The sequence below is a fragment of the Ipomoea triloba genome, chromosome 3 (genome assembly GCF_003576645.1).
Source record: "Ipomoea triloba cultivar NCNSP0323 chromosome 3, ASM357664v1".
NCBI lineage: Eukaryota > Viridiplantae > Streptophyta > Magnoliopsida > Solanales > Convolvulaceae > Ipomoea > Ipomoea triloba.
Genome location: NC_044918.1, coordinates 5,066,367 through 5,080,624, shown reverse-complemented (window position 1 = coordinate 5,080,624; position 14,258 = coordinate 5,066,367). Strand labels below are relative to the sequence as shown.

Here is a 14,258-nt window from a genome sequence, read left to right as displayed (position 1 = left end):
TATTTTTTAAGGTTAGGTGCACATTTCACCAACCTGTCTGGTACCCCCATACCCTTCGAATGATTTAGTGATAGTCTCTTTACAACATTCCTATTTGACCCAAGCTAAGCTTGCTCAAACATTAAACTTTTATGGGGTTGACTAGTGCAAGCCTGGTCTAAACTAACAAATAATGCTGAAGTGATTAGAAGAATGAGTATGTATATTCAGCATTGTTGCATGCTTAAAAATGGTTGACCAATTATTTGTTGCTATAACTCTATCTAGTTGTTCTTCCATCCAATTCTATGTACCACGACCTCTGTCCCAGATGAATTGTCTGCCTATCAATCCCAAATCATTTAAACCAATGTCTTCAAGAGTTTCACAAAAACCTTGTAGTAACCAATGTGGTTAGGGGTTACCTCCTCGTTTATCAACTATTTAATACATATCATTAAAGTCCCCAACCACACTCAAATGGATAATAACCGTATCTTTGTGTGATTTAAGGAGATTCATGATTGTTGACGTCTTGATCTATCGGGAAAGCCATAGAACCCACTTAATCTCCAATTTGGTAGCCAAGAGTTATAACTTCGACATCAATATAATTAATAGAGTAGCTAACTAACTAATCAATGTAGCTTGATTTATTACTTTCCAGAGAAGAGCCACCCCCTGGCTAATCCACCTCCATCCACGAAAAAAGAGACAGTTGAAACCAATCTTAATACGAAGTTTTTCAACTTGAAATCTCATAGCTTTGGTTTCCATTATAAAAATAAAAGAAGGGTTGTTTGAATTTACCAGGCTACTGAGTTCCTGAACTGTTCGGGGGTTGCATAGGCCCTAGTAGAGGGAGTGTTCCCAAACTGTTCGGGGGTCCAGGAGTGCTTATTATAATTTTTAATTGAATTAATACCTGATTTGGTCCATCGACTATTAGGATTTCTTGGTCACCGATTCTCAAACTTGCTCAATTTCATCATCAACTATACAATTTGTACCTAAAATAGTCTTGACTAGGACCATTTTGGTTAACAATTGTATAGTTGGAGATGAAATTGAGCAGTTTGAAAGTCGATGACAAAAGTTGTGAAATCTTAATAGTCGAGGGATCAAATTGAGTATTAACTCTTTAATTTTTAAAAGGCCAAGTCAACTACAACTCGTGCCTTGCAGTGGGGCAATGAGAGGTAGGTTGGAGATTCCCTGGCTAGCCCCTGTGCCCCACTTAATGGTAGGCTTTGGTAGGCTACGAGATGTCTTCCCCATTTAAAGTTCGTATTACCAAACAAATTAATTTCTAAATGAAGCGTGATCTAATTAATTTATGAAACAATTTATGGTGTTTGCAAGTGCCTCTTGTATCGGATTCAACGAGCGCAATAATCGCGCCATCGTATCTTATACAAATCTTAAAACTTTTTACATTCACATTTTGTTTTATTTGATGACGATAGAAATTTGCAGTTACTACACGAATGTGTGTATTGAGTAAACCCTGCATTGTGACTCTAACCGACAAAAGATTATATGAGGTAAACCAGTTTAGGTTGACATAGCTGACTGACTCAAACCAAGAGGTGTAGCTTAATGGCTCAAGGATCACCATCGAAGTCTTGCTCTAGCGGCAAGGTGGAAGTTCGATTATCAATAAATACATGAGGGGGCCAAAAAATTGATCAAAGGTAATAAATACTCCTTGTGTACATAATATACATGCATGGACTGATTGAGCGACTCGCAATTTTTTATGGTGGAGAGTGGGGAGTGAAAAGACCAATGCAGCTGAGAACGACCGCATGAATCGGATTAAGGCTGGAGGAAAAAGACGGCAGGGGAGAATTAAATTAACAATGTTAGACTTATTGGATCCTTAGCAATTCATGCGAGGATTGAGCATTGGGGATCTCTAGAAAGCCCGTTTTATGAAATTTCCGAGAGGTCAACAGGGGTAGTTTTCTTGGTGCGCGAAAACCGTTGCTTGTTCACCCCTTTAGAGTAAGTCTTTTATGCACTAATCAACTCTCATTGCCGGCAGGAGTACAGGAAATCGGGTTTTCTGAATATCTCTCTTCCGGCCTATTAAGTAAGTAAGTTAGTTAGAGATCGAAACTGGACCATTCTTTCACAACCGATTCTGTAATAGCACCAGCGGCGAGTCAAGCAGTTTTTTCTTTTCTTTCACAACTCCTTCCCTCACGATTTCGATAGCCATACTAGTGATTTGGAGGAGATCTCGCGAAAAGTATTTAGTGCTTATTTCGGGAAACTCTCCATCATCTTTCTTTGGCTGAGCGGCATGTATTTCAACGGTGCTCTTTTTTCCAATTATGAAGCGTAGCTAAGTGATCCATTTATCTCCTCCAACACCTTTGAATATGAGTTCATGATTAATCTAATGTAACTTGAGAAACATAATAAATATTAGAAAAAAGAAGAAAAGTCAATAACCCACCTTTATTAAAAGTGAAACTTAAAATTTTATGATTACAATTTACAGACGGCCATACAAATTTTCACAAGTGTATTATTTTCCATGTTTGATTTGTATAAAAGGAAAATACAGCATTACACCGTAATTGCATTTCTTTATTGTTACGGAGTATATTTCTTTTAAAAGTCGGAAAGTCCTCAGTCATCCACGACTCGGCGGAGCAACACCCTCCTCGCCACTCTGCTGGCCGTGTGTAGGATTGATGCTAACTTCCGTTTATAACTCGCGCCATTCAGGAGCTCACCTCTCTGCAACAATTTCTATTTCTGTGATATTTCTAATTTCGTAAACTCCAAACTTGCCTTTAAACCCTTTATCATCACTCCCTGTAAATATCTCATAACCCAGCCCCAGTTTCAGTCCATAAACCCTAGTCTCTAATCTGAGCTCTCAAAGCCTCGGATTTTGGTAATCTTTGACCAACCTAGGGTTTCGTAACCATGAGTCCCATTCAGAATTTCGAGCAGCACTCGCGCAATCTCATCGAACCGGACCTCCGTAAGTTTATTTGCATAATTACGTGCATATCGGTGTGGACTATACATGTATGTGTATTTGTACGTGTTTCGGTGCCTGAATTTTGTTTGTTTATGGTTTTGTGGATCAGAAATTCAGACAAGGCTGCAAATGGTGATGGAGGTGCGGGACAGTTTAGAAATAACGCACACAGGGGAGTATTTGAACTTTCTAAAATGCTATTTTCGTTCATTTTCCGTTATTCTATATCACATTACGAAGCCACAGTCCACTGATAACCCCGAGCATAAGCTGAGGAACATTGTGGTTGAGATTCTGAATCGTCTGCCTCACAGTGAAGTGCTAAGGCCTTTTGTCCAGGAGCTGCTTAAGGTGGCTATGCATGTTCTCACAGCAGATAACGAGGAGAATGGTCTAATTTGCATCCGGATAATCTTTGACTTGCTTCGGAACTTTAGGCCTACTCTAGAGGCTGAAGTTCAGCCCTTTTTGGATTTTGTGTGTAAAATCTACCAGAATTTTAGGGCTACAGTTAGTTACTTTTTTGAAAGCGGGGCCTTGGCAGCTCCTCCACCAGTGCCACCATCCAGTTCAGGATCTACATTGAGTGAGGGGGATGCAAAGCCAATGGAGGTCTCCGACCAAGTAGGTCCATCGAGTGGTAACTTTGGAACTGGGCAGCTTAATCCAAGTATTAGGTCATTTAAGATCGTTACAGAGAGTCCTTTGGTGGTAATGTTTCTTTTTCAGTTGTATAGTCGACTGATTCAGACAAATATTCCTCACTTGCTGCCACTGATGGTTACTGCAATATCAGTGCCTGGTCCCGAGAAGGTTCCACCTCATTTGAAAACCCACTTTATTGAACTGAAGGGTGCACAAGTTAAGGTAAGCTGTAGATTCTCATGATCCCACTTTGTTGGTAGTTTTATTTGATTGTCAGAATGGTACTGTTTGTATAAAATTACTGGGGATTTTCTGATGCCACTAATGATAGCGATATAGGTGGATGTTCAGCACTGCCCCTAAAAAATGAAATCAATGAACCCAATCTTCTCATGTGAGTAGTTAGTTTGTTATTGTCTAACCCATATATCTAGCACAGGATATGTAGGTTGTCTTTCAGTGGAAATAGCATGAATTTTACACTAACAAATCATGCTTCTTGTGAGCCTAGGAGGTTATGCTCATCAAATGCTGACAAGGATGTAGTATAATGGGTGAGGCCTAGCACTATCAGTGCCATGATGTGTTCTGAAAAAAGTTAGGAATGAATTTATAAAGGGTTACAATGTGTTGGAATTGGCTATGGAACTTTGATTGGCACTGATTTGCACCAAAGCTTACAATTTAAAGAAAATGTGGAAATGATTAGAATACAACAGAATTTGTACTGAATAAGATGCGTTGAACTGAGAAAATGCAGTTTTCCATTTCCATTCATTTTCCTGATGAAGAAAAGTCTTAGCTTATTCTATAGTAGTTTGCCTATAATCTCTCTCTTCTTGCAGTTGTAAGCTTATGCAATTTTTTTTTTCCAATGTGCAGACAGTTTCATTTTTGACCTACTTGTTGAAGAGTTGTGCTGATTATATTAAGCCCCATGAAGAAAACATATGTAAGAGCATTGTGAATTTGCTTGTCACTTGCTCTGACTCAGTTTCTATTCGAAAGGTAAATACTGTTGGATATTCCTTGATGACTTGAATGCTCTCTCCTCAATCTATACATTTTAGTTTAAACACTCTATGGGTTGCAGGAATTGTTGGTGGCCTTGAAACATGTGCTTGGCACAGATTTCAAGAGGGGTTTATTTCCTCTGATTGACACACTTTTGGAGGAGAGGTAAGACTTGGAAACTATCACCACCCAACTTTGAGCACACTGTTGGTTACATCACTTTGTAGTATATGCTCAAGGGATCCAGAATATTGTTGTTAGATTCAATTCCCTTCAATTATTTTTATAAGGATGTGTTTCATGGACCATGCTAGTTGATGTTTGAAATGAATCTACACCAGGGTGCTTCTTGGGACTGGACGGGCATGCTTTGAGTCATTGAGGCCTTTGGCTTATAGTCTACTGGCAGAAATTGTTCACCATGTCAGGGCAGATCTTTCTTTGTCCCAGGTAGTGCTTTTCAATAATCAAGTTTTTACTGGTCCCTAGAGGTTTGGCAGGGAGGGAATGTGCATATTATATGTTACATTCATTGAATTCTAAAAGTTGCCTTTTGTTGAAATTGAGGGATTGAAAGGCCTGGCGGGTGGAGAATATCAACCACTCGCCAGTTAGGCGGAAGCAAAATATGTGAGAAAACTAGAGAATAATAGAATATATGAATATATTATAATGAAAGATTACAATGGGTTGCTCTCTATGTTCCTATGTACCTCTATATATACTAAACTACATACCAAATTTACCCTAATTTGATCTCCACGGACGGCGCCTAAAAAAAAAAACTACCCTAATAGGAATAGGAAACTTTTCCTAATATTCAATAAAGGTTTCCTAATATTCAACACCTTTATACTGTTTTGCTGTCACATTCATTGAATTCTAAAAGTTGTTTCCTATTTTATTTGGGTGCAGTTGTCGCGGATCATTTACCTATTCTCGAGTAACATGCATGATGCTTCATTGGCATTAGGCATCCATACCACTTGTGCTCGCTTAATGCTGAATCTGGTACAAAACCAAAAAATACTTAGCGAGGAAGCATTGCAAATTCAGTTTCTTCCATTAGCCGCTGTTTTCACTATTAACTAGAAGTATTTGAGTTGAGTGGTGAATGGATGATGTTTCGAGTTTTAATCTTGTTCTAATCATTTGATGTTATTACAGGTGGAGCCAATTTTTGAGAAAGGTGTTGATCAGTCGACCATGGATGAATCTCGGATTTTGTTGGTCAGAAAATTTAAGACCTCTTGATTTATTATTATTATTATTATTATTATTTCTTGAATCATCACTCTGTTCTGCTCATAGTATTCACTATCATTTGTGCTACCATTTTCTCTATAGGGCCGGATATTGGATGCTTTTGTTGGAAAATTCAACACATTCAAGCGAACTATTCCCCAGGTACTCCACATTTCATTAGTTGATATAAATGCCTATTTGGAGTCTTTTTTTGATTAATTTTCTTTCTTGCTTAATTATTCTTTATTATTTTTCAATCTCCTGTTCTCCCTGCTTATGTACAGGTCTATCAGTTGATTATATTTATTGTCTTATTTGTTTATCTTGCTTATATGCTAACATAAGAAGAGGAAGTAGTTACATGTTGAAGCTACACACTCACATGAATTATCCTTATAAATTTGTGTTACAAGCACTTAATTGAAGACACAATTGACAGTCAGATGGTTGGGTATATTGCACCATCTTCCCTTTGTTGACAAAGGCTTTTAGTTCCTTGTATTATTCAATTTTTGCGTTTCAGATTTTCAGTATAGTTGCAATCATTCAAAAAGTGTATTTTAATGTTGCAGCATGCTTGTTATTTTGTGCACATCGAGTGTTTGTTTATATGAATGAGAACCCGATTTTTTTGCTCTGCTCATCACACTAAACTGCTTGTTTGCCTACTTTATCTGTTACCAATAGTATTGACCCTTTTTTGCATTCCCTTAATCTCAAAGTTACTTGAAGAGGGAGAGGAGGGGAAAGGTCGATCTACTTTGCGGTCAAAACTTGAACTTCCAGTGCAGGTAATTGGATGATATTTACTTGCTTTTTTATGTGGCAATCTTTGAGTGGCTTTGGTGTTGCATTGTTTTACTGCTCCAACATTTTACCTTGCTAGTTGCCAATTCTTACTTTCTCACTATACCCTCAAATAACTGATAATTTAATTTAACTTGTTTAGTTTTATTTTTTAATCAAGCCATACACAAAATTCTTTGCCTGCTAGATTTTCTTCATGCAGGGGGCTGTGAAATCCTGATCATTTAATCCTTTTCCAAATATATATTAGAGTTCTTTGTTTTGTTTTGTTTTGTTTTTTGTTTTTATGGTAAGGAAACTAGGATTTGAGTTGTTGACAACTCATTGGACACTGGTAAAATTACAGTGTTTTTGGTGCAAATTTTTATGTTAAACATATTATGTTGTGTAGTATGGAGTATGGAGGAAGTCTGTAACGTCTCAAAGGACATAGGATACATTAATTCAAAGTATTTTTTTCTACTTCTGTGCTGGGTAGGATTTGAACTGCTTCCACTTTTCATGATTTTTGTGTGTTTTCCCTTGAATAGACTTGCTTTGGAATTCTGTAAGTGAAGACGTGGAATTGTTTTACTCTGTGTGTGTGCATTGCTATTGTATTACTCTGTACTTTTCATCACCACAAATTCCCTGTTTGTTATGTTGCCCTGCCATTTATTTAATGGCTTGCTTTGCTGCAGGCAGTACTTAATTTACAAGTTCCTGTGGAACATTCCAAGGAAGTCAGTGATTGCAAACATCTAATTAAAACCTTGGTTATGGGTAATAACCAGATAACCTGCTGCCCCCCCTTTTTAAAATTTTTTATTTATTACTCCGTATTATTATTATTATTATTATTATTATTATTTTATCACAGAATAAATGTGACTATCAGAATTTCATCATGAATGTAACTGTATGGAGGTTAGTGGCAGGTGTATTGTCATTTTAACCTGTTTGCACGTATTTTCAGGAATGAAGACGATAATTTGGAGTATTACTCATGCACATTTGCCCCGATCTCAGGTTTACTATCTCTGTAGTCACTTAGGAACTCCATTAGTTGTGCTCAATTCTCTTATGCTGCTCCATTATTCTAGGTTTCCCCTTCAACGCATGGAACACCTCCTGCGCTTGCTTCAGCATCTTCTGGTTCGTCAATACCTCAACCTTTCAAAGGAATGAGAGAGGACGAGGTATCAATGCTAGTATGATTTTTATCATAATAAAAATGACTAGTATACTTTTTGTTTCTGACCTCAATAGTTATTCCCTATTTATTTGTTGTCTGGTGCAAGGGAATTAGTTAATGACTTAATAATCATTTTTTGATAGGTTTGGAAAGCCTCTGGTGTTCTAAAAAGTGGAGTACATTGCTTGGCATTATTTAAAGAGAAGGATGAAGAGAGGGAAATGATTCATCTTTTTTCCCAGATTTTGGCCATTATGGAGCCACGGGATCTAATGGATATGTTTTCTTTGTGCATGCCGGAGCTCTTTGAGTGCATGATTTCCAACAATCAGCTAGTTCATATCTTTTCAACACTTCTCCAAGCCCCTAAAGTGTTCAAACCATTTGCAGATGTTCTGGTTAATTTTCTTGTTAACAGCAAACTTGATGTTCTGAAGCATCCTGATTCACCTTCAGCAAAACTTGTCTTGCATCTCTTCCGGTATTTATTTGGTGCTGTTGCAAAGGCTCCTTCAGACTGTGAACGTATTCTACAGCCTCATATACCTGTTATAATGGAAACTTGTATGAAGAATGCAACTGAGGTTGAGAAACCAATTGATTATCTACAACTCCTTCGTACAATGTTTCGTGCCCTCGCTGGTGGAAAATTTGAAGGACTATTGCGGGACTTGATCGCAATGTTGCAACCCTGTTTGAATATGTTGTTGGCTATGCTTGAGGGACCTAGTGGTGAAGACATGCGAGAGCTTCTTTTAGAGCTTTGCTTATCACTGCCTGCACGCTTAAGTTCATTGTTACCCCACCTTCCTCGTCTAATGAAGCCTCTTGTGCTGTGTCTCAAAGGAAGTGACGATCTAGTGAATCTTGGTTTAAGAACACTTGAATTTTGGATTGATAGCCTAAATCCTGATTTTCTGGAACCAAGTATGGCAAATGTTATGTCTGAGGTGATTCTGGCATTATGGTCTCATTTGAGACCTGCACCTTATCCTTGGGGTGGGAAATCATTACAGCTCCTTGGCAAGTTAGGTGGCCGTAATAGACGTTTTCTCAAAGAGCCTCTTGCTCTTGAATGCAAGGAAAATCCAGAGCATGGCCTCCGTGTAATTCTTACATTTGAGCCTTCCACCCCATTTTTGGTACCACTTGATCGTTGCATAAATCTTGCTGTGGCAGCTCTAATGCATAAGAATGTCAGTGTTGATGCTTTTTACCGAAAACAAGCATTGAAGTTCTTGCGTGCATGCCTGTCATCTCAACTTAATCTGCCAGGTATTGCTAACGATGAGGGTTCAACATCCAGGTTGCTGTCAGCTATGCTAGTTTCCACAGTTGACCCAACCTGGAGACGATCTGAGATGTCTGATGTAAAGGTTAGCTAATAAGCAATGTGTGCGTTTGTGGGTTTCTTTAATTTCTTTTGTAATACTCTGTTATTTCTACATGCAATACATTAAAATATTAAATAAGTGTCATTTATTCTTCCTTAAGCTGAAATCTGTCTTGTAGGCTGACTTGGGCGTCAAAACAAAGACCCAGCTTCTTGCTGAAAAATCTGTGTTCAAGATTCTCTTGATGACCATCATTGCTGCAAGTGCTGAACCTGATTTACATGACCCTAAGGATGAATATGTTGTCAATGTTTGTCGCCATTTTGCAATACTGTTCCATGTAGACAGTTTTGCCGCCCACGCTTCAGTTTCAGCTGCTCCACTTGGTGTTTCTGGGCTCTCATCCACCCCCAGCATCACTGCCAAGTCAAGATATAGTGCTTCTTCTAACCTAAAGGAGTTGGATCCCTTGATCTTTCTGGATGCTTTGGTGGATGTTCTAGCTGATGAAAATAGACAGCATACTAAGGCTGCATTAGATGCACTGAATGTTTTTGCAGAAACACTTCTGTTTCTTGCCCGCTCAAAACATTCAGACACACACATGCAAAGGGGAGGTCCAAGTACACCTATGATTGTCTCTAGCCCGTCAATGAGTCCTGTATATTCACCACCTCCAAGTGTTCGTGTGCCTGTTTTTGAGCAGCTTTTACCCCGGCTTTTGCATTGTTGTTATGGATGCACTTGGCAAGCACAAATTGGAGGAGTCATGGGGCTTGGCGCTTTGGTTGGAAAGGTAACTGTTGAAACACTCTGCCTTTTCCAGGTAAGAATTGTTCGAGGACTGGTTTATGTCCTCAAGAGGCTTCCTAGTCATGCTGCTAAAGAGCAGGAAGAGACAAGCCAAGTGCTTACGCATGTCCTTCGTGTGGTGAATAATGTTGATGAAGCTAATAATGAAGCACGTAAGCAGAGTTTTCAAGGAGTTGTTGAATACTTGGCATCAGAATTGTTCAATCCCAATGTGTCTATCAATGTGAGGAAGATTGTGCAGTCTAGTCTGGGGCTTCTGGCAAGTAGGACTGGTAGTGAGGTTTCAGAATTGCTTGAACCAATGTACCAACCTTTGCTTCAGCCCCTTATAATGCGCCCACTACGATCAAAAACTGTTGAACAGCAAGTAAAAACATTTGTCACTTTTATTTTTTAGGTTGACCACTTGACCTAGCTATAAACTGACTTTTTTTCTATATTTAGGTTGGGACGGTCACTGCTCTTAACTTCTGCCTTGCTTTGAGGCCTCCACTTCTGAAGCTGACTCAGGAGCTAGTCAATTTCCTGCAAGAGGCTTTGCAAATAGCTGAGGCTGATGAAACTGTGTGGGTTATGAAATATATGAACCCTAAGGTGGCTGCTTTACTGAACAAACTCCGCACAGCATGCATTGAATTACTCTGCACTGCTATGGCATGGGCAGATTTCAAAACTCAAAATCATGCTGAATTGCGTGCAAAAATAATTTCAATGTTTTTCAAGTCTCTGACAAGCAGAAACTCAGAAATTGTAGCTGTTGCCAAGGAGGGCTTACGACAGGTTGGTTCTCACATTAGTGATTCTCTCTTATTGCTTGATCTCTATATTTTTACTTGTGATTTGTGATAATATTATTGTCATTACTTGAATGATATACCCCCTCTTTTCTTCTTTCCTGAGTACTTGCTTGCTAATGTACCAACTAGATTTAAAATTGTTAGAAATCATGAGATGGATTGGCAAGCAGCAAGAGCCACCACTGTCCATTAAAGTGGAAGCAATATGAGAGAATCACTAATGTGAGAAATATTATATTGAATGTAACATTTTCAAAAAAAAATATTGAATGTAACAATATATCCAATTATTATATGAAGAGTATAGGATACATATAGAACATTTCCTTATTACAAAAATAGTGAGGGAAATGCTGGACAATGATTAGGAAACTAGGAACGCTACGTCGCTACCATCTCCGGGATTAGTCTGATGAAGTAATAATAACTGTGAGATTCTTTAACTTAAGTTTAGGAAACCTCCTTAAACTCCATTTTGGAATTGGCAACTATTCTAGCAATAATTCTTTTGCATCCTCATGATTAATATGTCAGGCAAAGTTCTTTTATTTTTTATGATGGAAAATGACACACTGGTTCTCAAAATTGCATTTCTGCTGTTCTAAAATAAAGCTTTCATTGCTATATTTGAAACCATTGCTATTCATAGTTGCAAACCCCCCATAATTGTCATTTTGTTCGTTAGGTACTGATATTTATGAATTTTTTAAACAATAAGATCATATTAAAGATCTTAATTGAATATGTTGACTGGTTGACTTTGCTGCAACACCTGAGCTTTTGTGGTCCTGTTGAAAATGTTGAGGTGGTTTCATTCATCAATCATATTTGGCCTTTATTTTATTCTCTCTAGCTTTTTGTACTATCATTATAGTATGTTGAGTTGGTTTTGTTCGTCAGATATCGGTTATGGCTTTCATTTAGCCTTTATCTTAATTCCCTGATTCTCTTTCTAGGTTATATTACAGCAACGGATGCCTAAGGAGCTTCTGCAAAGCAGCCTTAGGCCAATATTGGTTAACTTAGCACATACGAAAAATCTGAGCATGCCACTTTTGCAAGGTCTAGCTCGCCTTCTTGAACTGCTGTCCAATTGGTTCAATGTAACCTTAGGCGGAAAGTTGTTAGAGCACCTAAGGAAATGGTTGGAACCTGAAAAACTTGCACAGTGCCAAAAATCATGGAAGGCAGGTGAAGAACCCAAAATAGCTGCAGGTAATTCATTGAGTTTTGGACCTGATGTTAATGTTGCATCTCTTATATATTTTCATTACTGATGTGTAATTTTCATTATCCTTGTAGCTATTATTGAGCTTTTCCATCTACTCCCCCAAGCAGCTGGGAAGTTTCTAGATGAGCTAGTGACACTGACAATAGATTTGGAAGCTGCCCTTCCACCTGGACAATTTTATAGTGAGATTAACAGTCCTTATAGGCTCCCACTTACCAAATTCTTGAATAGGTATCCAACAGCTGCTGTTGATTACTTTCTTGCTCGATTATGTCAGCCCAAATACTTCAGACGGTAAGTTTAGTTTCTAACATTGTTTTTGCTCTTTTGTGAGTAATGATAAGGTTTTTGAAGATTTTCCTTTGCATGTTTCTAACGTATTTAACAAAAATGTAGGTTTATGTACATTATAAGGTCAGATGCTGGCCAGCCTTTGAGAGAAGAACTAGCGAAGTCACCTGAAAAGATAATTGCAAGTGCCTTTCCAGAATTTGCTCCAAAAACCGATGGTTCAAATGTACAAGAACCTGCTAATAGACAAAACACTTTGGTTGGTGATGAAGCTGTTGCAGCGCATCAATCAGAGACTTCTATGCCTGCTGCCTCAACTTCAGGTGGCACGCAAGATGCTTACTTTCAGGGTCTTGCCTTGGTCAAGACTTTGGTCAAATTGATGCCTACCTGGTTGCAGAACAATCGTATTGTCTTTGATACTCTGGTTCTAATGTGGAAGTCACCTGCAAGAATCTCACGGCTACAAAATGAGCAGGAATTGAACTTGGTGCAAGTAAGTGGATATTTCAATCCATGGGAACGCCTATCCTTTGGTGTGGTATTCCTAATTGATTTGATTATTAATTTCACTATTCTAAAATCTAAATAATTCTTTTCCTATTATTAGAATCCCTATTCTTCATTATTTTCATTTCTTCTTGGAGTTGATGTCAAAGTATACTTGTCTTGTTGGTCTTAGAGTTCTGTACTTCTGTCCCATAATTTATGTAAGTTATTGAGGTACTCCTAGGGTTAGATAGTTACCATCCATGTTCAAATCATGTAGCTAATTGTTCTCACTGAGCTGGATTGGGTAGTATAACAGTCTCTTCCACCATTATATATATTAGTACACACTCGACTGTAAATCATGTTTTCCTCAATACAATCTTTTTGTTCTCCTTCATTCAACAGTTGCAATGATCCTTTTCCTTTTTTCCTGCATTCCTACTCTTTGTGCCTACTCCATTTTTGAAGTTTTGTTCATGAACTTGTGGACCATACCATTCATGCATAAGCCTAGGTATACATTCACATTGTGTAAAACTGTCTTCTAGTGGATATTATAACTTGTTTTAAATTTTTTGTTTTTCCATCTCAATGATTATACTTGTGATTGTACTTGCAAGAAGATTCATGTAATAGTGAGTATCTCATTGGAAAAAAAAGCCCGGGGGTGGGAGGTGTGGGGAGCAGGATCTAATTTATTTATTTATTTGTAATGAGCTTCTTCAATGTCTTGTACTAGTCATGATGTTATTAGAATTTACTTATATAATGGCAAAAATTGCAGGTCAAGGAGAGCAAATGGCTTGTCAAATGCTTCCTGAATTACTTACGACATGATAAGGCTGAAATGAATGTTCTATTTGATATCCTCTCTATCTTCTTGTTTCGCACTCGCATAGACTTTACTTTCCTTAAGGAGTTCTATATTATAGAGGTATGTTGATAAATAATTTAGCTATTTTTTATTTATAAAATAGGGATGCTTTTGTTGTTGTTGTTGTTGTTATTATTATTATTGTGCACACACATATTGGTCTCTGATTTTTAATATTCCCTGAAGGTTGCTGAGAGCTATCCACCTGACATGAAGAAAACCCTGCTCCTACACTTTCTGAACCTTTTCCAGTCAAAGCAACTTGGTCATGATCACTTGGTTGTCATTATGCAAATGCTTATTCTTCCAATGCTTGCTCATGCCTTTCAGAATGGCCAAACGTGGGAGGTCGTCGACTCTGCTATAGTTAAGACTATTGTTGATAAGCTTCTGGACCCTCCTGAAGAGGTAATTAATGAGTGCCTAATTTATGAATAATCACTTGCTAAATTTGTCAATGACTGTGGTCAAGTGGCATAGGCCTGTGACTTTAGGATAGGTGGTAATGGGTTCAATCTCTAACCCGTCAGATGTACCCCCCCCCCCCCCCCCCCCCCCCCC

The 14,258-nt window shown here is 38.1% G+C and overlaps 1 protein-coding gene across 1 annotated transcript in view; it reads left to right on the top strand.

The window, feature by feature from the left end:
* Window positions 1-2,617: 2,617 nt before the first annotated feature.
* Window positions 2,618-14,258, top strand: part of LOC116011809 (transformation/transcription domain-associated protein-like) — a 23,097-nt gene continuing 11,456 nt past the window's right edge. Inside the window, exons 1-20 of the mRNA XM_031251218.1 lie at window positions 2,618-2,980; window positions 3,090-3,847; window positions 4,508-4,633; window positions 4,719-4,804; window positions 4,981-5,089; window positions 5,555-5,650; window positions 5,807-5,869; window positions 5,987-6,046; window positions 6,607-6,675; window positions 7,372-7,453; window positions 7,647-7,699; window positions 7,774-7,869; window positions 8,009-9,241; window positions 9,378-10,379; window positions 10,457-10,792; window positions 11,766-12,024; window positions 12,112-12,334; window positions 12,437-12,827; window positions 13,608-13,757; window positions 13,884-14,105. Coding sequence (XP_031107078.1) covers window positions 2,923-2,980; window positions 3,090-3,847; window positions 4,508-4,633; window positions 4,719-4,804; window positions 4,981-5,089; window positions 5,555-5,650; window positions 5,807-5,869; window positions 5,987-6,046; window positions 6,607-6,675; window positions 7,372-7,453; window positions 7,647-7,699; window positions 7,774-7,869; window positions 8,009-9,241; window positions 9,378-10,379; window positions 10,457-10,792; window positions 11,766-12,024; window positions 12,112-12,334; window positions 12,437-12,827; window positions 13,608-13,757; window positions 13,884-14,105 — 5,472 coding nt within the window. The 5' untranslated portion in view covers window positions 2,618-2,922. The remainder of the gene's footprint in view (window positions 2,981-3,089; window positions 3,848-4,507; window positions 4,634-4,718; window positions 4,805-4,980; window positions 5,090-5,554; window positions 5,651-5,806; window positions 5,870-5,986; window positions 6,047-6,606; window positions 6,676-7,371; window positions 7,454-7,646; window positions 7,700-7,773; window positions 7,870-8,008; window positions 9,242-9,377; window positions 10,380-10,456; window positions 10,793-11,765; window positions 12,025-12,111; window positions 12,335-12,436; window positions 12,828-13,607; window positions 13,758-13,883; window positions 14,106-14,258) is intronic.